Source organism: Ostrea edulis, chromosome 3 (assembly GCF_947568905.1).
Source record: "Ostrea edulis chromosome 3, xbOstEdul1.1, whole genome shotgun sequence".
Classification (NCBI taxonomy): domain Eukaryota; kingdom Metazoa; phylum Mollusca; class Bivalvia; order Ostreida; family Ostreidae; genus Ostrea; species Ostrea edulis.
In genome coordinates this window covers 69802904-69828656 of record NC_079166.1, presented here as the reverse complement: position 1 = coordinate 69828656, position 25753 = coordinate 69802904, and the positions used below count along the sequence as shown (strand labels likewise).

At 32.9% G+C, this 25753-nt stretch overlaps 1 protein-coding gene across 15 annotated transcripts in view; it reads right to left on the bottom strand.

Annotated features, from left to right (window-relative positions):
• Positions 1-25622, bottom strand: part of LOC130052780 (uncharacterized) — a 57566-nt gene extending 31944 nt beyond the window's left edge. Inside the window, exons 1-4 of one of the 15 annotated variants that reach the window (XM_056158739.1) lie at positions 25408-25622; positions 15523-15596; positions 7387-7510; positions 6792-6891 (exon numbers count right to left, since the gene is read on the bottom strand). Coding sequence is in view for 3 of the 15 variants with exons in the window: in XM_056158743.1 (XP_056014718.1) it covers positions 15523-15593 (71 nt within the window). In the remaining 12 variants the exon portion in view is untranslated. Of the gene's footprint in view, positions 1-2641; positions 2812-6791; positions 6892-7386; positions 7511-15522; positions 15597-25407 lie in introns of those variants that run through there. The other 14 variants (XM_056158742.1, XR_008801169.1, XR_008801171.1 and 11 more) reach the window with 14 other exon arrangements.
• Between the last annotated feature and the right edge of the window lie 131 nt (positions 25623-25753).

Sequence of the window (25753 nt, the reverse complement as noted above, 5' to 3'; positions counted from 1 at the left end):
TAAAAAATATGCTAGAGTTCCTCATTGACAATATCTTCGTGGTCTTTGGTGATCAGGTCTTCCAACAGTCTGTTGGAACTCCCATGGGCACGAATTGTGCTCCTTTGTTAGCTGACCTGTTTTTATATTCATATGAAGCAGAATTTATTCAAAAACTTCTACGTGAGAAGAAAAAATCTCTCGCTGTGACCTTCAATTCGACTTTTAGATATATCGATGACGTTTTGTCTATTAACAATGATAGCTTTCATTCATATGTCGATTTGATATATCCCTGTGAGCTCGAAATAAAGGACACCACAGAGTCGTCCACTTCTGCTTCATACTTAGATATTTTATTGAAAGTAGACATTAACGGCAAACTAACAACTCAACTGTATGACAAACGGGATGATTTCAGCTTCTCCATCGTCAACTTCCCACCTTTATGTAGCAATATTCCATTATCACTTGCACATGGTGTTTATATATCTCAACTGATTCGATATGCAAGAGCTTGTTCTGGGTATAGTTAGTTTTTAAATCGAGGTAAGCTACTGACAAACAAGTTGATGGTACAGGGATTTCAACAGTCTCGATTGAAGTCTGCATTTCGCAAATTCTATGGTCGTTATAACGATCTAGTTCGTCAATACAACCTATCATTGGGTCAAATGCTGTCTGACGTGTTTCATACCGATTGTTAAGCCGTTCTTGGCACACTGATTTGACTGCGGATATCTCCGTTTACCTGATCAGGATATGAGGCGCACGGCGGGTGTGACCGGTCAACAGGGGATGCTTACTCCTCCTAGGCACCTGATCCCACCTCTGGTGTGTCCAGGGGTCCGTGTTTGCCCAACTATCTATTTTGTATTGCTTGTAGGAGTTATGAGATTGATCACTGTTCGTTATCTTCACCTTGCATGTGCAATTGTTCCAGTATTCCTACACTGCCCACCATAAATAAGTATACACTCATCAAAATAAGTTACTTGCGCATACAATATATGCGTTACATCATAGATACAGATTTCTATTGGTCTTTTAACTGTTTATGTCCTTATTTTCAATCAAAATACTCCATTTTCTGAATTTTCTAAAAAGAGATAATGCTAACTTTTATCTTGAACAAAATTCAAACTATTTTCTTATACATATTATTGTGTATTTAATATGTACTTTTATAAGATCTTTTGATTTTTCACCGAAAGTAAATAAATATCACAATTTAACAGACTAAGCCAAAAATATTGAATGTCCAATATTGTTTCACATATAATAAATGATTATTTTACTGAGATAAATTAAAATTTATACATAGTGAATTCAGCTCCTTTTCATTATATTGAATATATTTCATTCCAAAATGTGTAAAAAGCTTATGTGTATAATTATTGATGGTGGGTAGTGTATGCAGTGGCAGATTTAAGGGGCATTACTTTTACTGGGAACACTTACATTTGTTTCCGAAAACCCTTAAAATTTACGTCATTTTATTAGTTTCACCTTATCAAAAATTATAGAAAATAGACCTCAATACCCCTTGCTTGTCGCAAAAGGCGATTAAATGGAGGTGTTCCTTCGGATGAGACCGCAAAACCCAAGGCGAAGCAGCAGGTGTGGCACGATAAAGATCCCTTCCTACATGTACTCAAAGGGCCCAGCCGGCGAGCATTGACCTAAATTTTGCAATCTTTTCACTGCCGATGATGACGTCTTCATGTAAGTGGAAAACGTTAGACAATATCAAGCAACCAACCAACAACACCAAAAATCATTCAATTTCTACTAATCCCTTCATTTCTTTAACTTTCAAAGATATGTTGTGCAATCTCAGGCTAAGATTAAAATTTATACAGTGAAGTTTTTTTTGGGGGGGGGGTAGTCCAGAGCATTTGAAAATTGTTGTAAACCAAATAAAAGTTACATGTACATGTATACATCAAGCATTACTGAGAAGATGCCTGAATGCAGGATTTTTCTCCAATTAACAATGATTGCTCATTTGTCAAACGTTTGGCATTGAAAAGTGCAAATCACTGGTCTTTCGGATATGACCTTTAAAACGGAGATCCCGTGTCATGGCAGACGGTGGCACGTTAAAGAACCGTCATTTCTACGGCCTTGAGGGCTAAGTATATTTCTAATTTTGTGGTACTTCACCTACAGCTAGTGACATCTCAATATAATGAAAGTTTTTTAATAGAATGTAAAACAAACAACCATAACCATCCAATATTAACCTCGAACATCTGACGGTCTTGGATTACATACAGCACCCCCCCCCCCTATCACGTCTTTTATTTGATATCTGCAAGTGACCTCGGTTTATGGTTCATGCACACTTTCTGGTCCCCCTGTAAGTACATGTTTGTGCATTTAGTGTATTGATCCATGCCTCTATGATACAAAGCTACAGCTCTAAATATTTTGAAACCTTGACATTGACTAATTCAAAAAGTGATGCAGCAACAAATGATTCTATTCTCTTTTATCTATGACCTTGAGCAAATTATTTTGAAATTTAGGTATATGGTAAATAATTATGGGAAGGGATAGTTTATTATTTATATAGATATGCATTGTCAATAGAACAACTGTACACATATTATACAGGTGCACCAAACATTTCAAGTAATACAATAACACATGCATGTACCTTATCATTGTTGTCACTTGAATTCGATAAATTCTCTAGAATCTCCATTTTCCAACACGGATCCTAGAAAAGAAACGCACAATTTGTCAAAATTTAATAAAATTCATCTCAAACTATAAAGGCATGTGGTCATTGAAATAATTTACACACATTGTTTCTTTTTTTAAAAAAACATTATCATCACGAGAGAGGAGGGGGGAAGGTGTTTGAGAGAGAGAAACTGACCCCCCCCCCTCTTCTGTCTCAAAAGCATTATCTCCTTTAGAAAATATTTATTCCATTTTCACCCTGGCCCAGTGAAATAACATGAATTTTGCATGCATTTGCATGATCAATAATTTACTGAGAAACAACGTGTCATTGTGAGGTAATGTTACATTATCAATGTATCTACAAGCAGTACTTACGTAAACTTGTGTTCTCCATCTGGCATGAATACACTTTTTTCGTAGTAGCAGTGTTTGTTGAATAAACATGTCGGTTGCAAGCGTCCGTCAATAAATGGGAAAATGCAGAACGAACCATATAACAGCGTAAACCGGGTGCATGTATATGTATATATATATATATATATATATATATATATATATATACATATACATGTAGACACAAGCTGAGCTTTGAATTCATGTTCAATTAAGTTAATTTTTCAGGAAACCCTCTTCACTACACGCAGTGTGTATTTATCAACTCCTTCACACTTGAATACATCCAGTACATATATAGTAATGGTCAAAGATGTTTAAAATACCCTAAAAACACATGTTTTCTGCCCTCCTGTTAACAATACCACTACTTATTATCTCCTACATTAGAAATTCCGCAAAGGGAGATAACTCAATGTGCAAAATTCAACAAATTCAAATTTTCCATGCCAAATTTCTATCATAAATTGTCATTTGCCCATTGATATTTTTATCTGCATTATATAACTTATTTACCTTCTTCTGAAATTTATATTTTATTATCTTTCATATGGCTGGCTTTTTGCTCAGAAGTTGGTCAAAGTACACAGTAAAACTTCAAAATTTTGGTCATTTGAGTCTGAATTATGAGCTGTGCTACAATAATGATACCATTTCCAGATAAATTTACATACTGATAAAAATTGTTACTACTTTGTCTCAGCATGTAGCATAAAATTCCTTGTCAATTATTCGTGATGTAATAAATTGGAATGAAAAATTCCCAAAACTCCAATTTTCCTGTTTTTTCTATATAAATAGCCCGTTGCTATGGAAACGAGTCACTTTTCAGAATAAGTGTAACAATATTTTTTAAAGAGTTTATGTATTTCAATTGAATGACGACATTTATAGTGGAAAATTTTTCATTGCGTGCCCCAATATTTTGGTCCTTACAGAGAATTGCTCTTAAAAACGATCTTCCAAATAGAAAAAAAAATGTAATAAATTAATGACACGGTTTATCCTCCATACACAGTAAATATGACGTCATAAACGGCAAACTGACAACTCAACTGTATGACAAACGGGTTGATTTCTGCTTCTCCATCGTCAACTTCCCATATTTATGTGGCAATATTCCATTATCACCTGCATATGGTGTTTATATATCTCAACTGATTCAATATGCAAGAGCTTGTTCTGCGTATAGTCAGTTTTTAAATCAAGGTAAGCTACTGACAAACAAGTTGATGGTACAGGGATTTAAACAGTCTCGATTGAAGTCAGCATTTCGCAAATTCTATGGTCGTTATAACGATCTGCTTCGTCAGTACAACCTCGCATTGGGTCAAATGCTGTCTGACGTGTTTCATACCGATTGTTAAGCCGTTCTTGGCACACTGATTTTGTCTGCGGATAACTCCGTTTACCTGATCAGGATATAGGGCTCACGGCGGGTGTGACCGATCAACAGGGGACGCTTACTCCTCCTAGGCACCTGATCCCACCTTTGGTGTGTCCGTGTTTGCCGAAATATATATTTTGTATTGCTTATAGGAGTTATGAGATTGATCACTGTTCGTTACCTTCACCTTGCATACAAATGAAGGCAACTAAATCCATTCAACAACGTTTTAAAATAATCAGGAAAATTGTAAGTTGAGATAGAAACTATATGAATTTCTTATTTTCAGATAAAGCAAGTATGCTAAATTTTAACTTTCGTTTGGAGGTATTTTATGGTTTTGAAGTCTCCCTTTTCCAATTGCTTATCTGACAATCCCCTAACAAAATTAAGGAATCCAGATTTTCTACTGGAACCAAAACGTATTACTCATGTAACTTATCTAACTCTTTTGTCACTTATGGTTCACTAAACAGAGACAAATAGTAAGCAGTTTTGTTTTTATGTATCTAATACGAATGCCTCTTATACTCTTCAATCATTTGGACAAAGTATCACATCCTTCCATTTCATAATTAGCCCATTTTCTGGTCTCATCTTCGATAGAATTTCAAATAGAAGTGAAGTTCTATGGCCTCTTCAATTACCGGGACTCTCTGAATTTGAGACATTTAAAATATAAAGTTGAAGATAATGAAAAATGTCTAATTTCTTAAAATCTATAAGAATACAAAATTATAAATTGAGCAAACATTCCAATTTCTGGTTTTCACTATTTAAATATCTCCTTTTAAACCCTGGTTTAAGATGTTTTCAAGATTAAGTGCCTCCAGTTTAAAGCATGCATTGTGAAAAAAAAGCTAACATATTTTAAAAGAAAAAAATCAATATCAAATTTGTTCTTGCGGACATTGTTCCAATATCTGTGGTGGACTGGAGAGTGCGGTGGGGTAGTTGATAATTTATTCTGCGCCAAAACCGGCTCTCTTCAAAACTGCTACGAAAGAAGGGACAGGTATTTCACGTGTACCATCCAGACGACCACTTAAGTAGGTGAAGGGTCAGTGGATATTTATAGAAAATAGTAATTTCTTGAATAAGTTGCTTATGTTTTAATTCGTATGGCTCTGAGCTTGTTCATAGCTGGGGCCGCATCCACCTCCTACATTTACTAAGGGAGGGGATGTTACAGGCTGATACATGTTGGACAAATCTAAGAGGGTCCACTTTTTGTTTAAACCAGATACAAGTAGAACGCATTAGACAGGTTAGATGCACAGAAATATCTACCCCCTTAGAACGTTGTCACACGTTAAAGTTCGGGCACCAATGTCCACATAGAGCCCCCTGTGTTACCCCTTCTTTGGTAGTCAACGTGACACACTAGCCACCTCCCCAGTTTCCTACAAAAATTGAATGTACCCTTTCCACTACATATGTAATTTGCATCCTATTTCTGATTACAATTAATAAATGTTCAAACTTGTTTCATTCTTGTTAATCCAGCTGCAAAGGAGCCTATGGGGGATTACATGACAGCCAGTCAAGCTTCGACACACCTACTGGATTTATCCAGTTATTGGGTCAAGGTCAACTATTCAATTCAGGCAGTAGGTCAAATGTCTTGCGGCTGGTTGTATTATCACAGAATATTGGTATATTTACCAAATTTAAGATATTTATTTTTCTAGGTATTTTGGCATCATTTCATTTTCATTCTGTGTTTACACGAATTTATGTTTTCACATATTTCGCAAATCGATATGAATATGCATAGAATATATGTTCCCTTTTAAAGAATTTATCATCGAAAATAAGATGAGTGGCTACAATTTGTGAAATTTCTTGTTTGCCAAATAGATGAAATATATTTACGCTATATGCACCCCGAACCCTCACCTACTTTTATCACTTGATCCTGCAATTAGTGAAGGCTTGAAACTTGAAATACATGTATTCACTGTATACAGTAATTCAAGTCGAAATCTAATCAATAAACTTATTTCTTACCTTGTTTTTTTTTTTAATTGTAAAGAATTAATATAACGCTAAGACTTAATGCTATTCTTGAGGAAAAATTTTAGAATTTGCTAGAGTTCATAGGCATATATGTAGATGATAATCCGTGTAACTGAGTCAACAAGTGCTCAAGTTCATGTGAGTAAAAAAAAACTTTCTAAATTCAACACAATTTCGAAATGTCACAACATACAGCCTATACATTTTATATATTTTTTTTTAAAATAAAAAACAAATGTTTGACTAGGTGTAAATATTACCTTATATTACATGTATATTCAGTACCTGATTGGAATATGTTTAAGATTATAAAAATTACCTTGCAAGTACATTTTTGTACTGGTTGCTCTAAAGATGTGGAAAATTGATCTATATCTCACTCTTTGAAAAGTTCACATTCTTGTTGATATCGTGTACATCTGTAAAGAGCTAATATCATATAAATGATACATATGCTGCATACTTTGCATTTAATTTTTAAAAAAATATATGGTCTTGAACACACATTGAAAATATGGACATGTATAATAAATTCAGAGTAAGTAATTATCCATTTATTGAAACCATGGACAAAATGAGACTAGATTGATTGTATATAGAAAAACTAGTCCAAGATCATTTTTCTAGTATGTCATAAAGCTAAATATGGCTGCATATCTAGAACATCAAAATTGATCTAGGTAATGTGAACAAGATTTTTACTTCTCTATTTGAACATCTCTCTCTCTCTCTCTCTCTCTCTCTCTCTCTCTCTCTGCATGTATATATATATATATATATATATATATATATATATATATATTAGGCGTTCTTTTTACTTTTCTTTATGATACTAAATTACTTGTTCAGATATTAACTTATATTTTGGATAATATAAATCTATATATTACTTTTAATTTCAAGAATTCATATACCTTGATTTTCCCGATTTCAAAGATGCACAGCTAATATCTTCTTTGGCATATGCCTCGTATGTGCTTTTTTGACGCAAATCCCAACCAAACGACAAACTTCACCGGATTATTTCTAGTCACGATGCTATAATGAGTGTAATCAAATCATGGAAACGGGAAACGGGAATATTTGAAGTGTATAATAAGGACAGTTCCGATATATCTTATATGATCATAAAAACAGATCTTCTGTATACATATCCAAATATGGACTCATCAAGGCATTTCAACTACTATGACGAAACAGTTCATTGTCATACCAATTTCATTTGTAGACTTAACTGTATTGCATATTCTTCATTCCGACATTTCAAAACGACATTTAACATAAAAGCATGATGTCAAAGAACATGTAAATAAATGCAGATAGTATCATTTTTAACCAAACATGATTGCTGTACTCTTGTAAATCTTATAAAATTTGAATGGTCCTTTCGTGCTTTTTGCTTATGTAAAGATAATCGAACTTTTAAAATCCAGAATATAATAATGAAAGGTGAAAATAACGAACAGTGATCAATCTCATAACTCCTAAAGGAATAGAAAATCAACATTTTGGGCAAAAACGGGCCCCTAGACATACCAGATGTGAGATCAGGTGACTAGGAGGAATACGCATACCCTGTCGACCGGTCACACCACCGTGAGGCCGATGTTTTGATCAAATAAACGGAGTAAACCGTAGTTGAAATCAGTGTGCCAAAAGGTGTAACAATCGGTATGAAACACGTGCGACAGCATTTGACCCGATGATAGATTGTATTGGCAAACTAGACACGAGGTATTTACTTTAAATTTCTTTTATATTAAATGTAATACATATGTTAAAGTCACGTATAAATTCTTTTTCTACATCTTCTCCATCCGTTTATTTTCATCACTATCATATATCATCCAGTTGGTGTCATTGTATTGAAGATGGACAACATTAAAGTATATGTGTGTTTATCAATCAAGAACTGAATGGAAGCAAGATGATCACAAAATTCCTATGCAATAATCATGATGTGGGTTGTTGAGCTGGACTACCTATTGATCTTTGCTTTTTCAGTTCAGTTGTTTCCAATACAAGGGGGACTGCTGTACTTTTTAACAATACCTTTGAGTTTGTTATATATAAAGAAAAAAGGATAAAAATGCCAATTATATCATTCTAGATTTAAGTATAAAAAGGTAAAAGAATAACATAGTTTTTTTTAAATCAATTAATTTATTCACTTAAACCATTCATACAATGGTACACGAGGTACATAAATATATAAGTTAGTATTTAAACAACATTGCCAAAGGTACAAGTATATACATGTAAAACTTATACGGTACCAATTTTGATGCACCATAAATATACATCCGTATTTTCAAGCTAGTAAAGAAGTACTTAGCTGCTGGGCTGTAGAAACCCTCGGGGACTAACAGTCCACCAGCAGAGGCCTCGACCAAGGGTTCATCATGTAAAACTAACACGGTACCAAGTTTGATGCACCATTGTAACTAATACAAGTACATAAAGGTGGAGGGCATAATGCATATAATTTAATATATAAGGACAGCAGACTGACTCATTGATATAAATAGCTTTTTTCTTAAATAGTTTTTATTTTCTTCTTTATTTTTAAATAACAAATTTATGATAAATCAATTTTTCTCAATAGTGAGTTGTTTTTTTGTTTTGTTTTTTGTTTTTGTTTTTTTTTTTACATTTTTTCTCATTTATTTGCAGTATATACATGCACACATAACAAAACAAATATTGAACATTATATTTTTCATGAAAGTATTCAAATCATAATACATCGCACATAATAATGTTCGTAATGAATAATTGCACGTAAATGATGTATGGATGCTACAAAATAGTGTATTATGAAAATCTTGTACTAAATAAATTGATACTAAATAAATCAATACATATCATATGTATATACATGATATATTATATAAATTATATGTGAAAGCAGTACAGGTTATTGGAATCATATATATATATATACATTCATATATATATATATATATATATATATAGATAGATAGATATATATATATATATATATTGTGAAAATTTTCGCCCAAGCCCGGGGTCAAACCAGCGACGTACGGCACCCACCGCCTAGCAATATTGTCAAACCAGTGCGTAAGTTCACATGGCCCCAACGACTTCCCTAAAAAGGAAGTTTTGTTATGCTCCTAAAGCGCTACGTATACACACTGATGCAATCTCACACAGTCGCTGTGTCATTCAGTGTTTAAGATATTTTATAAGGAGAGTAGATCTCTCGATGCAATTGTATAGAATATTTAATATAAAGCACAAACAAACAATTATAACACCCAACCTTACGTTTACCCCTAGGATCTAAACGATACATGTGATAATCAATTAATTAATATATAAAGCACTAAATAATCACAAGTAGGTACTGAAAGTTTCGCCCCAGTCCGGGGTCGAACCAGCGACGTACGGCACCCACCGCCTAGCAAGATTGTCAAACCAGTGCGTAAGTATATATATATACTAATGTACTAAATAAATTGATCTAATATATAAATGATATGAGAAAGCTATGAAGTAATGGACAATATATAAAAATGAAATATGAAAACATTATATATAAACGATATACGAAAGCTACCAATGTCTATCTGTAGGACACACCTTATTTACAATCCAGCATTGCCCTCAAGTAAACAAAGTGTTGAGGGACTGTCTCCCTATACACCGGATAGCTTTCTATTATCTTAAAAACTTTCGATTAATATTTTATTTCCTAAAGAGAGTTACTTGCATCCAAATAAAAATTAGCCATTATTTTATTTGCTTTTCTTAGAACATTGTTTTGCATGGAAAGACAGTGATTCAGTATCATTCGAAGGTTTTCCTCAGACATATTAACAATGTTACATTTCATTTTGTATTTATAGATTGTGAAAGAAATAAAGGAAATCATGTTATTTAATCTAATTGTGTGTTGTTGTTTTTTTTTGTGTTTTTTTTTACGTATTTCATAGAAAAATCCCAATACTATGTTTTTTCCATTATATGTGAAATTTCAAAAAGGGCTTAATTTCTCCCATGTATTTCTTGTAAGTTTGCATGTGAATAGAAGGTACTCATTGTCTTCTAAAATTTGACAGCATTCAATTAAAAAAGAAACATCTTTGTTCCATTTACTAACACTTGAATTATTAAATAAAATACAGTGTAATAATTTTTAGTTAAATTCTGCAACTTTTCTTTCGTAAATGTGTTTTATTTTGGATATATCAATATTTTTCCAAACATAATTATCAGATATTCTGAAAATATTTTCCCATTTTTTTTCATATATTGGTTTGAGGAATTTTAAATTCAAAAATATAAAGTAATAAAAATCACTCATGATATATTTCACTGACCTTACGCTTTTGTCCTTAAATAAAAAATAATTCCTTATCAAGTATTATTACATACTGCAATTAAACTTATTTTTGTATAATCTAGTGGCATGTTTTAGCAAACAGTATTCACAATTTATGTTATTCTTTGTTATCTCTTTATTAGTAAAATATATCAAATCATGCATGTCTACACCATCATTGAAGGAGTATTTAACATACAGAATCCCACTTTGTACCCAGTTTATAAAGAGTAGAGGTCTGGATCTATATTGAAATAAATCATTATTCCAAATAAGTTGAGACGTGAATTCCTCTCTTTTCAGTGTAGTTTTGTCTTTACATTTTTTTTTTTTTTGCATTTGTTGAATTGTGGTATTGTGTTATTGTACCTATCCACAAATTTATATTCCGTTGTTTTTATAATTTCTTTCACTGGCATATTTATCCTTTTTTTAGCATTGTATTTAGTGATGTTATTTATGTTATACTTTCTTTATCTAATAGTTTCTTTCACTAAGAAGCTTTTGCAGCTAGAAATTTACTCTCAATATCAACAATTCATAAAAATCCTTGTTCAATTTTCCGATGAGTGTATTCCTTTTAATTATATCTCTATTTTTCCATACAAAGTTAGATATGATTTTTGATACCTTTTTGAAAATCCAGGTTTAAGATTAGGCAAAATGAAGACATTATAGATCAATTTAGATATTGTCATCGTGTTTATAATCGTACATTTTCCAAAGATAGTTAAATTCCGTCTCTTCCAAATACGTAATATTTTTTTCCAGTTTTTTTTCTAATTTATTTATCCAGTGTTTTGTATAGCAGCGTCTTTATCATGTCCAAGATGTAAGGTGAAGATAACGAACAGTGATCAATCTCATAACTCCTACAAGCAATACAAAATAGATAGTTGGGCAAACACGGACCCCTGGACACACCAGAGGTGGGATCAGGTGCCTAGGAGGAGTAAGCATCCCCTGTTGACCGGTCACACCCGTCGTGAGCCCCATATCCTGATCAGGTAAACGGAGTTATCCGCAGTCAAAATCAGTGTGCCAAGAACGGCTTAACAATCGGTATGAAACACGTCAGACAGCATTTGACCCAATGCGAGATTGTATTGACGAACTAGATCGTTATAACGACCATAGAATTTGCGAAATACTGACTTCAATCGAGACTGTTGAAATCCCTGTACCATCAACTTGTTTGTCAGTAGCTTACCTCGATTTAAAAACTGACTATACCCAGAACAAGCTCTTGCATATCGAATCAGTTGAGATATATAAACACCATATGCAGGTGATAATGGAATATTGCTACATAAATGTGGGAAGTTGACGATGGAGAAGCTGAAATCATCCCGTTTGTCATACAGTTCAGTTGTTAGTTTGCCGTTAATGTCTAATTTCAATAAAATATCTAAGTATGAAGCAGAAGTGGACGACTCTGTGGTGTCCTTTATTTCGAGCTCACAGGGATATATCAAATCGACATATGAATGAAAGTTATCATTGTTAATAGACAAAACGTCATCGATATATCTAAAAGTCGAATTGAAGGTCACAGCGGGAGATTTTTTCTTCTCACGTAGAAGCTTTTGAATAAATTCTGCTTCATATGAATATAAAAACAGGTCAGCTAACAAAGGAGCACAATTCGTGCCCATGGGAACTCCAACAGACTGTTGGAAGACCTGATCACCAAAGACCACGAAGATATTGTCAATGAGGAACTCTAGCATATTTTTTATTTCAACTTCAGAGTACTTATACTCCCAAGTGATTTGATACATTCTTTCTCGATTTTTACTCCATGAATATACTGATACTCAGAGAAAGTATTGATATATGAACCAGTCAATAGGCATTCTGGTTTATCTAAATTCAGTTTAGGTCCTGCAACATTACAAAATTTATGATCTCTAGTCCTTTCTTCAGTAAATGTGGGTCGCTCAACAAGTTTGTGAAATCGCCTGATTGTTGTACGATTTTAAGATGTGCATTGTCATTTCCATTTAAAACCAAACCATGTACAGCATCATCATTTCTAATTTTTATTGCTAGTATTTCTAAGACAAAGATAAAAAGAAGAGCTGATAAAGGGCAGCCTTGCCTGATGCCTCTTTGCATTGAACATGACATTGACAACCAGCCGTTATTTTTAATGTTGAATATTGGTTTATTGTAAAGCGTTTTTATCATTCTAATAAACATATTACCACAATTGAATTTCCGAGACGTTGTACATGAAATTATATTCCACCAAGTCAAAAGCTTTCTCAACATTAAGAAAAAAAGCAATGTACCATCTTGGCCATTTGTTATACAGTATTCAAATATATCAAGCATTAATCTTGCATATCTCCCTAGACTTGCTCAGGTCTCTATGTTTAATAATCGTTGCTCTCTTTAATACTTTTTGATAATGCCAAACATAGAGATTTGTAAACCCTGCAAAATCACCGACCAGAATACGGTCGGAAAAGGGATCATATTACAACACTGCAGTGTGGTGCTGCAGAATCGCTGATAAGTTGACAGGTGATGTATGGCTATGGGGATTTCCAAAATGTTACAAAGTTGAACAATTAAAATTTCTCTAGAATTAAAATGAACACAGAAATATCTAATCTTCTAAAGCCATATAACAAGGATTAAATCAGTTGTCTATGAGTGATTTAAAATTTTACCAGAAACTAATCTCGTAGATGCTCCATAGGATTGCCACATACTTCCTATTGTTCACTTATAGTTTGTCTTAAGTTTCAAAACACGTTCATTCACCTATTGATTTCTCTTGCACACTTAAGGCAAACTTTATCAGTATGGGTGTCTGGATGTATGTCAAAGTGCAAGTGTTATCTTTCAATTAGCACAAAATATTCTGTCTTTGATGATCCTTGGAATAACTGTGCAGAATTCACCATTTTTTGTACAGTCTTTTCTGCTTTTCCAAATTATGCAATTTGTTTTTATACTGCATCAGGAAACTTAAAGAGGTCCTTCAAATGATCAAAACAATAATCACTATGCTAATTTTGGCTCCACCATGAAACCAAAGCCTTACCATCTAGAATAATGAAATTCACAATTTTGATAGAGGCCTTCCTGCTCTATACCATTAAGCATTTATTCTTTCTTAAAAGATATTCAATCATATAGAAGTTTGAGAAAATTGGTCTATTTTTGCCAGTTTTTGCCCCCCCCCCCTAAGGCCCCAGGGGTGTACGGGTCCTGAAATGTACAATTTATGCCCCCCTTGTCCTGAAGATTGATTGATGTTTTACGTCATGCCCCGAAGATGCTTCATACCACATTTGAAAGGAATTAGAACAGTAGTTATGAAGAAGTTAAAACAGTTCTATTTTTCATACATTTAATAACTGACCATTTTGGCCCCACCCTGATACCAAAACCCCTACCCCCTGAGATCATCAAATTTACAATTTTGGTAAAGGACTACCTTTTCTTTCTAAATATCCATTTAGTTACAATTTAGTATCAATAGCACAAAAGAAGATGTTATCTAAGCGTTTTACACATAAACACTATAATATTATATCACGTTTGGCCCTTCCCTGAGGTCAGACACTCTATCCCGGGGATGATGAAGTTTACAGTTTTGGTAGAGTCCTTCCTGACCTATATCACAATGCATTTAGTTTTTCTTACACATGTGTGGTGTTCGAGAGAAGATATTTGAAAATTTGTCAATTTTAGCCCTGCCCTAAGGCCCCAGAAGTATAGGAGTCCTGGAAATTACAATTCATGTCCCCATGTCCCAAGGATGCTTCATAGAATTGGAATGGTAGTTATCAAGAACTGCTAACGCACAATGGACGCAGACCAGTTGCAATAGGTCACCCGAGTTTACTAAGGTGACCTAATAAAACTAAAGTTTTCACAGTGTAGAAACTACCATGTGATTTGACCATATGGAAACACTAGGAATGCAACAGCTAAACTAAAACATTTTGATTTGGGGAAAGGTCATAAAACACCCTACAGAGGGATACACGATGACAGATTTAATTAGGAGCCTGATCAGTCCTGTGCAGGGTTTACAAGTCTCTATGTTTGGTGACGTTTAATGATATTTAGACTTCTGAAGCACAGAAAAATTTGAACGAAATGATAAAACAATAAAATCAAACAACATAGAGATTTGAGCAAGTCTACATTCTCCCCTATGTATCTCCCTTTGCTATATGCACTTTGTTCACGACCCATAATTCTATTTGCAACATTTTTTAATCGACATGGACAAAAATCTTATAATCTACATTTGTTAGGCTTATTGGTCTATAGTTTTGTTTAAATTTTCTTTTTCTCCCTTTTTATAAATTAGTGATGTCATTGCACCTCTTTGAGAAACAGGCATTAAACCGTTCTCAATACTTTCCATTACAGATTTATAGAATATATCTTTTAGTTCATTTCAAAACACTTTATAGAATTATAATAATGACAAAAGTGTCCCTTACGTATACGAGGAAGCTTAGGAGAGGCACACAGAATGAGGAAAATCAAATAAATTTGGACAAATTCATTCAGGATATTAGAAAAGGTAAAAAGAAGATGGGAAACGATAAGAAAAAGGAAAAGAAAAACAAAACAAAAAACCCAAAGAAACAAAAACAAAGAAACCAAAACTTTAATTCATGAACCACAACTCCTTATCGTTTTATTCAATATTAGAGATTTAAATACTTACAAGAAACGGGTAATCCGTTTTGACTGGTTAAAGGATGTTGACTTTGATATCATATTTTTACAAGAACCCATTTTCTGAAAGAAAATGAATCAATATACAATTCTGGATGGTTTGACGAACAACTTCATTGTTTCTCAAACTCAGTATATAGTCGGAGTGTTTCAATATTATTCAAACAAAACCTTCACTTTGAAATCATAAATCACCATCTTGCTCTTGATGGCAGACGGTTCTTGATCAATACCAAATACAAAGGAATTATTTTTACATTGCTTAATATATATGCGCCAAACAATGATAAAGAAAGAATACATTGTCAAACCATTACATTCTTGGATCAACCAATTCTCTTTGAATTTAGACGCACTAATTATCGGTGGCGATTTCAATACTCACTTAGACATAGGTGAAAACGACAAAAGCATTAACTCTTTAAAAAAGATTCTGAAAGATTTTAGTTTAAATGAGTGTTGGATTTCAAATGGAAAAACAAATGCTGAAGGTATGTCATGGTGCGATGGAGAAAAATATGCCTAAGCGTAGATTTGACTATATTTTTATGTCTGATAAGATACATTTTCCAGTGCATGGCATTGCATTACGTAGAGTTCCTAATGTTGAGGGCGTACGGTTGAGTGATCATTTAGGAATTTGCTTTTATCTTTATACTTCGGAAAACTTGAGGGAATGCGGGTACTGGAAATTGAATACTTCTTTATTAGAAGATGAGTTATTCTGTGATAAGCTTAGGAAACATATGAAAAATGAAAATGATCGATTAAACGCTCTGAGTGAGGCAAACATAATATGGGAGCATAAGAAAATAAATATCAAAATTTTTGTATGAATTACTCCAAAAATGTTTCAAATAAGAATAACATGTGTTAATTTATATGGTCTAAACAAAGATTCACGTTTTTTTTTATAAGATTGTAGTAGAAAATGCATACTATTTTGAAAATAATCACTATATATTTTGTAGGGATTCTGATTTTGTCATGAATCCCAATATTGACTGATTGACTGTAAATTATATAAAGATAATAATGTTAACGACCCAAATGCAAGAAATACAATATCAGAGGCAATGGATGACTTAGACATTTTTTATATAGAGAGAGAACTATACCCAGATGCAAGAAGATATACTTGGAGAAGAAGAAATCCCACTAAATTAGCCAGATTATATTTCTCTTTGATCTCCAATTTCTTATTTTACAGTGTACATGATTGTGTTGTAGAACTAAACTACAGATCAGACCATTATATGGTCATTGTGTCATTAAGATTTCAGGAATTTCAAAGAGGGTAAGATTTATGGAAATTTTATCACACCTTGCTTTATGACAACGAATGTATATATATATATATATATATATATATATATATATATATATATATATATAAAACAATACTACAAACAAAAAAGCAGTATATGATTCCGGTTTATGATATCAATAATATTGGGTCTACTTCAGATAATGAATTTAATTTTATAATAAATGATAATTGAGAGGTATGATGATGGAAATAAAAAGAAATTCTACTTCACATTCATCTTATATACAAAAATGTAAATGTCATAAAGAAAAATGAGTGGCTGTTTTAATAAAAGACCTGGAAGAAAATGAAGAATCGGCAGAAAAGTCTGACATTAGTTTGGAAGATGCAAAGAAGGAATTAGAAGTATTAAGGACAGATAAGCAAAATGGCTAGAAGGTGAGGGAGTACAGAGTAATTCTGTAACCTAGAGAAAAGAAATTGATCTTCTTTTTTACCAGATTTTTCGCATTTGAGAAGCAGTAGACGATGTTTGACAGTTGATTATAGCCGATAGATGGAGTTTATTTCTAGTTCACCATGACGATGCAGGAAGTAAGACCTTGACAGAGTTGCTTCTAAGCGGTAGGGGTCTAATTATCATTTTATATCGGACTTTTCCCCGAAATTTTCAAGCAATACAGCTGGTAAAAAGAAAACCAAGATGGCGGCATGATATACCTTTTCAATATTATGTTTACAGGATGGCAATTCTTTTATTATAAATATTTAAAACGTCTAGTGTCTGTGATTTCTCAGTTTTATTTTCTTGAATGCATAGTACCCCAGGAGATGCTTTCTACGAATTTCTGCTTCACCTTATCAATCTAGTGGATACACAAATATATGTAGTATTACTTTCCTTGAACTTAGAAAGCCTTTTAAAGAATTACTCTGATATTTTAGAGCAAGCTCTATGTACATAATATGTGATGAAATAATATGTGATGAAATAATGTTACATTAAAATTTAAAGATAACACCTCCAAATTTTATCTGCATCTTGATCAAAGGTAAGCTGTCTGTCCATCAAACATAGTAGTTTTTATTAACTTTCAAAGTTATTTGACCCTATACTGACCTTTAGATCCGTTTCTACTCATTTACCTCCACTTTGATCCTGTATAATGTTTCAACTTAACTATCTTTGATACTATTCAAAATAATCAGTGAGGGTTTCAACTTTCTCTCTTAAATCAATTACCTTGAATAACTTTTAAGGTCATCTTTGGTTTTAAAATATAAATTTTTAAGTTTCAAGGTTAAGAATTCAACCTTCCTTTGCAAAATAATATATTTCAGTCCTTTTGAGATTCTTGCATCATCTTAAATATCCTTATATATTTGTTTACATCCATGGTAGGTGGAAAGTCATCTAATTGTTCGCGAACAATTAGGATCACTAATTATTATTATTTTCCTGCCGTAAAAAATGTCTTAAGACTTATCGAAATACTTTGTAGTCCATCATATAGTTAGGAAAGCCCAGAAGGCTCATTCGAATGAGCCTTATGGGTTTTCGTATATAGTACTTCTCGAAAAACCATCATATATCATCCTGTGTAATCGAACTTTGACCCCTTACAGAGTTATTGGACTTTACGCAGAAATCGTTGTTATCGCTACCACATTTTAAACGTAAATGAAAGGAGAATGAAACCTCAATCCAATTAAAAGCAGATCCTAGGATACCCTCACAATCGCTATAATAGGAATATAACGCCAGTCTACGTAAACAGTGCATTGTGACGTCACCTCTAAATGTGATGTGTTTTCTTTCAAACCAAACAATCGCAGCTATTTTCCTTGAATTGTGAACACCGACGGTTTCAAATCCAACGCGCTGATTAGCTGATATAAAGTTCATCTGAACATGACCCGTAATCGGGTTGTGTCAGATCTTCTTATGCAAAGTATACAGCGCGGATCTAAGAAGTTTGATTTTAATAAGATTGGATGAAACCTTTGTTAAAGCATAGAGGTTAATTAATATAATAGATAAACATTAGATGAAGGGATTCGGTGACCCCCTGAAAGGAGTTAATGCCCCTTATGTTTTGCAATTTATTCGTAAGACATGTCAAATTTGAGAACGGTTTGTCGTACATACATGGGACCAACTGGAATAACATCGTTGACCTTGAAAATTAGGTCAAAGTCAAATATCAAGGTAATCAAAAACACTAGAAAATAGCACTTTTTATACTCTCTTTCCTGCTTAAGATAGCATTGAAATATTATATGAGTAAGTATTTACTTTTTGATTTGTTTTGATATTATGTATTAGAACTTTGAACTTTAACCCTTCCGTGAATTTCAGAGACTCGCGTTGAAAATTTTGTTATCGCTACTCCTACTAAACCGAAAGTCAGACACACGAAACCTTCACTAATGAATTCACACTAAAACTCTCTTATATGGAGATTGCTTGATTGATTGATATTTCCCGCCACACTCAACAATTTTTCAGTTATCTGGTGGCGCCCAGTTTTTATTGATAGAAGAGAGAACGCAGATACAATATACCGACCTTCCGAAAGTAAACAGGGTAAACTTTCTCACTTACTGGCGCAAGTGGGATTCGAACCCGCGCCGACCAGAGGTGAGATGTCGTGTGATTTTTGAGCGCGATGCTCTAACCATTCGGCCACGGAGGCCCCCCTCTTACATGGAGAAGTTAACCGAAGGGAACCAAAAACCATTAAGCATAGTTATTGACACTGGAAGTCTTGAATATAATTATTTAAGCTTATAACTTCTACATTGATACATATAGAAACATGGGATCACTTGCATTAAGATCGATGACTTTTGACCTTCAAATTAAGGTCAAAGTCAAACGTCAAGGTCATCATCATTTTTTCCCCATTTTCAAGGTCTCCTTGAGTATTTTCAATAACTTTAAATGTTATTTGACGCTAAATGGGCCTTTATATCCTTTTTGACACATTTACCTCCCTCCCCATGCTTTATAATGTTTCAACTTAATCATCTTTGATACTATTCCAAATAATTAGGGATGGTTTCAATTTTCTCGCTTAGATTGCTAACCTTGACTGTTAGGTCCAGGTCAAGGTCATCAGTAATTTTAATGGTCATCTTAGGTTTAAAAATTAAAAGTTTGAGGATTTGAGATTGACAATTCACCCTTCCTTTACAAAATAATACATTTCAGACCTTTTGGGTTTCTTACATCATCTTAAATATTTGTTATTTTTTTTTTTAAATCATGGAAGATGGAACGCCCTCTAATTGTTCGCAAACAATTAGGACCACTAGTTATTATTATTATTATTATTAATTTTATTCAATTCACTTAAATAACAATTGAGGGGAGGGAACCTATAAGACAGGTAGTGACATTCATAATCTAACTTGAAAGAAAGAGATCTGTGTGGGGACAAAAGTGGTAGGAACTGTCCTTTTTCCCCCTCGTTCACTTCTGGGTACCTGTTTTGTTTTGCTGTCATTTCCTTTTTTTATGTCGTATTGTTTTGAAATTCATGAATCCTTGATAGTTAAGTCGTAAAAAGATGCTGTTTTGGATAGAGCACCAATACTGTCGATGTCATCTCGGGTTTACATAGTCCTCGCATCTTTTGGAACTCGAGATTGATTTGGATATACTTTAATCCGTTTCGAGTTTTGTATTGTTTACGCACTTCCGTGATGAAAAATTTGAATGACATGACTCTCGACAGGAAAAATATTAAATATATAACGGATACACAGCTGTTATAAGAGGATTTTGATCATTAAAGAAGACTTACTGGGAGTGAGTTGGGGTCTGAAACAAGTTGGTAAACAGTGTAAATAACTTTTAATCGACAGATATATCCCATGGGGTACGGAAAGGGGTAACCTTGTTTTATACTAAAATGAATCAGTGGGATAAGACATTTGTTTTTTAAAAATGTGGATAAATGAGTGGGGTTTTTTTTTTTGGTTTTTTTTTTTTTTTTTTTTTTTTTTTTTGTAATGACACATGTAGTTAAGCTCCCTGAAACATAAAAAATAAAATAAAAAGAAACACCATCGATAGGGAAGACGGTATCTTATAGTGGAAGTATTTTACAGTCTTCGGACAATACACTTCCCGTCCTTTTTTGATTGGTAGAAAATGTATGGTGTGAACATTCTAATTTATTTCATTGGTTGAAAATCTGTTCAACGCAAGGGATATAATTCCATGATGATCTAATATTTACGTTAGAGAAAAAACGAAGAGAAGAAAGAAGAAAAATCGCAATATAATGAAATTGGCATTTTGATTTTTATTCATAACAAATATCAAAAACGTCTCTATAATTCAACAAACAGAAATGGTCTTTTTGCACGCAAAACTTAAAATTCTCCCTAATACAATTTGGGCAATTTTCAGCTATTTAGTAAGTTTTGTTTCTTGCTGTGTGAAAAATTAAATAAGCTGATCATGAGCTTTTCACTGTGTTTTTTTTAGGGTGAGAAGAAACAATGCTTTCTATTTTTTGTATAAATATCATACCTACTTCAAGGTCATACTAGAAATATTATTGTGCAGGAATTTTAGTAGTTTTTTTTTTTTTTTTTTTTTTGATTTTATATATAAGATTTACCATTTTAGAAAAGTTTGATTATGTGGTCATTTAATGAAAATATAAATACTTAAAGCATATCATACATTTATATCAGTTTACTGTGTAAGGTTGTTTCTAAAAACAACAAACTTTGTTAAAAAAGCTATACTTGTGGTGCAGTATCCGTGACCCAGGCGCTTATAGTTTTAACTTAGAGTCATATGGGAAACAGTGCGACAATTCAGGTATAAAACTTTTACGGTACAAATTATGTCTCTTCAGTGATACTCAAACGAAATGTTTGAAATCCGAAATAACAATGAAGTTTTAGAGCTATTATAGGGAAAAACAGTGTTCCATAAAAAGTGGAGTCAAATTCGTCCAAGGATAAGAGTTATGTGTGAGGGAGATAATCCTTAGTTTTGAAATGAATTTCTAAATTTTATAACAGCAATTAAATATACATCCGTATTTTCAAGCTAGTAACGAAGTACTTAGCTACTGGGCTGTAGAGAACCTCGGGAACTAACAGTCCACCAGCAGAGGCCTCGACCCAGGGGTCATAATGTAAAACTTATACGGTACCAATTTTGATGCACCAGATGCGCATTTCGACAAATTATGTCTCTTCAGTAAAAAGCCAGAATCGGATGTGTCTATCTTTGAAACAGTCTTGTCAATAATAAAGATGTCTGATGAAAACATATTTCGCTAATTGCATGATTTACTTTCAACACAAACTTGAGTGTTCATTTCGCTAATTAAAGGCTAGTATTCCATGCTCGCTTTCAGCGTCGCATAGAACGTAATACGTCTGAGATAAGTAGTAGCTGTTCCATCGCCAAACTCCCGACATTCACCATAAAGTACAGGGGCCCATTTTACAAAACTTACGACAAAGTCGCAAGTCTTAAATGGTATTACACTGCTGTTACTTTGAGTGAATGAAGTAAAACGTTTTTGAGGCTTAATTTTCAACATTTAAAAAATATTTTGCATTTGGAGTGAATGATCTTACAATAAACTGGAAAATTCCAGTATGTAAAGTTGGTCGTGAGTCGTAAGTTCTTTTGTAAAACGCAATCCAAGAATCTTTCAAATACGACCTTTAAATGGAGGTTACCATGCCGAGGTACCGGTTAGCATTGGTACGAGAGAAGAAAACTCTCACTGTTAAGACTTAGTGTGTCATGCATAGGTCAAAATGGGTGGCATTTCACATAGTTCTTGTAAATTAATATGTCTACAAGAGTGAAACATTCTCGAATGGAGCGTAAAGAACAGTAACATACCACGAAGCAAAACATATACGTGAAGAAAATACAAGGATAGATCGAATGTTGCTTTAAATAGTAATCTTTATTTTATATGATGATCCCAAAAAATAGATATTATCCAAACAAGGGACTACATACAGTTTACGGTAAGCAGGCGTGCATGAACCCTTCACTGCTAAAGTTTAATCTTAATAAGCAGTGATGTCATTTTAAGAATTCATTATCAATGTGACAGGAAAGGTGAAATATCTTACTTTGATTTCAATATTTGAGTTTTAAAAAAGAATCTTGCTTGTAGTGTAAAATGGTCATTTAAATCACCTTGCTTAAAAAAATGTTTCATAAAACGTCATTTTGACATATTTTGTCACAAAATTAGATACTTGCTATTTCGTGAACAAGACTAATATTTACACACCGTCAACATCTCAATATGAAAATCTACATGCAAAGCATTTACCTGCTTCAAAAAGTAACAGAAAAATACCTTTCGCGAAACACGCATTTTTTCATAACTTTCGTGTTGAAGTCACATGTGCGTACAATAGAATGTTGCATTGTCTATAGCTCAAAAATATTAATAAAACTATTTTAAATATATTACAACTCTTTGATATATGTGAATGACTGTTTTAACCGACTGAATGAAATAACAGACAAAGCATTAGATCAAGCTATATACACATTTTTTTTAATATTATTTTGACGAATACAAAGTGCAGATCTAAAAAAAAAAAAAAAAAAAAAAAAATACAAGATACCTTTACTTCAACACATCGATGTATGGAAACAAAGTATTCAACAAGACTTTAAGATAATAGTGTATATATATATATTTAAAAAGTTTTTCATGATTACCGATTTAATGTTCCGTTGTCTGTTGATAGAGTTTACAGCCTGCTACATATACATACTGGATCTCGTAGACACTAACAACTTATTAATAAATAATTCTCAAAAGATTTGATCTCTGATGTTGACTATTAGTATGTTGGTGTAACAATAAGCCTCTTCGAAAACATGAGTTATCTCTCTTCGTACCGGTATTCTAACATGTGTGCATATGACAACATTGGGTAGTAACACAATCAGACTGTGCAATATTTAAATGTCTTGTTTTTTGTTTTTGTTTTTTTTTTTGTTATGTTGAGTATGGATACTGAAATGAAAACTGGTCAATTAAACAGTTGAAATATTTTATACAAGAGGGTAAGGAAATGGTGTAATGGAGGAATGGAAAAACAGAACTTCCTGATCGAGTTAGGGGTTTGATTTCTAGAAAACAAACACAACATAAAAAAGATTTTTTTTTTAAATGATCTTTTAAATCGAACTGGATCAAATGCTTGCAATAACGACTTGCATAATTGTTTTGTACTAAGTCAGAACTGAACTACTGATTTCCTAAAGATGGTGGCAACTCATCAACTTAAATTTGGCAGTTTTACGAAGATAGACACGTGTAAATATCTTGCATATCACGATATCCCTCAAAAACTGTATAGATAGGGAGAGGGCTTAAATAGGCTATGCCTGCTGCCCGATCCCATTCACTTTGTGAATAAAATATAGTTTAAATTAAAAACTATAAATTAGGAATAAGCTCACAGTTTTATCAGGACTAAAGTTATTCCATCACTACCAACCAACTCTTTTTCAAAAATAAACCAGATTACAATGTTCGAGTAACTCTCTCCAAAGCAGCTGGAAGTGTTCACTCTGAGCAAATATTTTGTACATATGCAGCATGCAACTGGGATTGTTTGTCTCAAGTAGTACATTTAAAATGCAGTAAAATAGATAATCAAATCAAAATCACCTTTCATTTCTTAAATATTGCTCGGTTAACATAACTCATGTTTCATAGTTGTGGCGTGGTCGGGGGTGCCACTCTCATATGTACTCTTTGGAGGTAGAAAGTTTGAACCCCCTTCTTCTTTTGGCGTGTCTGTACCTTCCCTCTTTTATTCGTTTAGCCCTCTTGAGATGTTTGATTATTTAGGCATGTATCGTATCATACGTATGCAATATTTAGAAAAACAACTTTAAATCTAAAAATGTGCGTTATTGGGGTGAATATTTATGTTGAAAGTAAAATTATAAAGTCAACATTAATAGATATAAATTTATTGTAAAAATCAACCCAGACTGATGTTGCGATTATTAGTTTTAATTTTTATTTATTTATTTATTATTATGATATTTCGATTCGCATGCATAAAATATATCTACCTTTCTCTTTAAAATTATGTGAAATGATGTTCAGTGTTTTCAATTGAATTTCACGAGAAGATAAAGGTTTCATTTACACTCTTGGTGATATTTGTAAAAGAACATTGATCACACTATATATCAGATTATTTCATACTTTGCTAATATAAAACATTGGCACAGGAAAACATGAAGATGTAAAAATGAAATAATTAGTATTCTATATTTGTACTATACAGTTTAGTAGACATTGCACTTCACATAAAAGTGTAATTAGTGTAAACATGTACATCGGTATGAAAATAAACTTACAAACAGGTATTCGGATAAAAATATTTTTGAATTTCTATCATTACTTTTGTTCGAATTCAACCCTGCGCATTTAAACATATTCTGATTTCTTGACTATTTAGAAACCCATTTGAATCGTTCGACGAATTCTAAAGCACATTTTCAAAAATAAGAATGTGCAGATTTTCAAGAATGCGTGTAAACAAATTAGACATAGAAGTGATTCTTACCTGTTCGGTGTATCTTGGAAGCGGTACGCACAATTTTCAAGTTTCATTTTAAAGCAGTACTATTTCTGTAATCACCGATATCAACCAATAGAATATTAATACCCAGACATTGCCATATATGGTGTTGAAATATATCTTTATCAAGCGTATCGCGCATGGTAACTGGGTGAATGTTGTATAAACGTCAGGACAGCGTATAGCAAATTTTATCATTCACCTGCTGAACTCTCTACGTGCTAGGTATAAATTTTCAAGTTTCATTTTAAAAGAGTACTATTTCTGTTATCACCGATATCAACCAATAGAATATTAATACCCAGACATTGCCATATATGGTATTGAAATC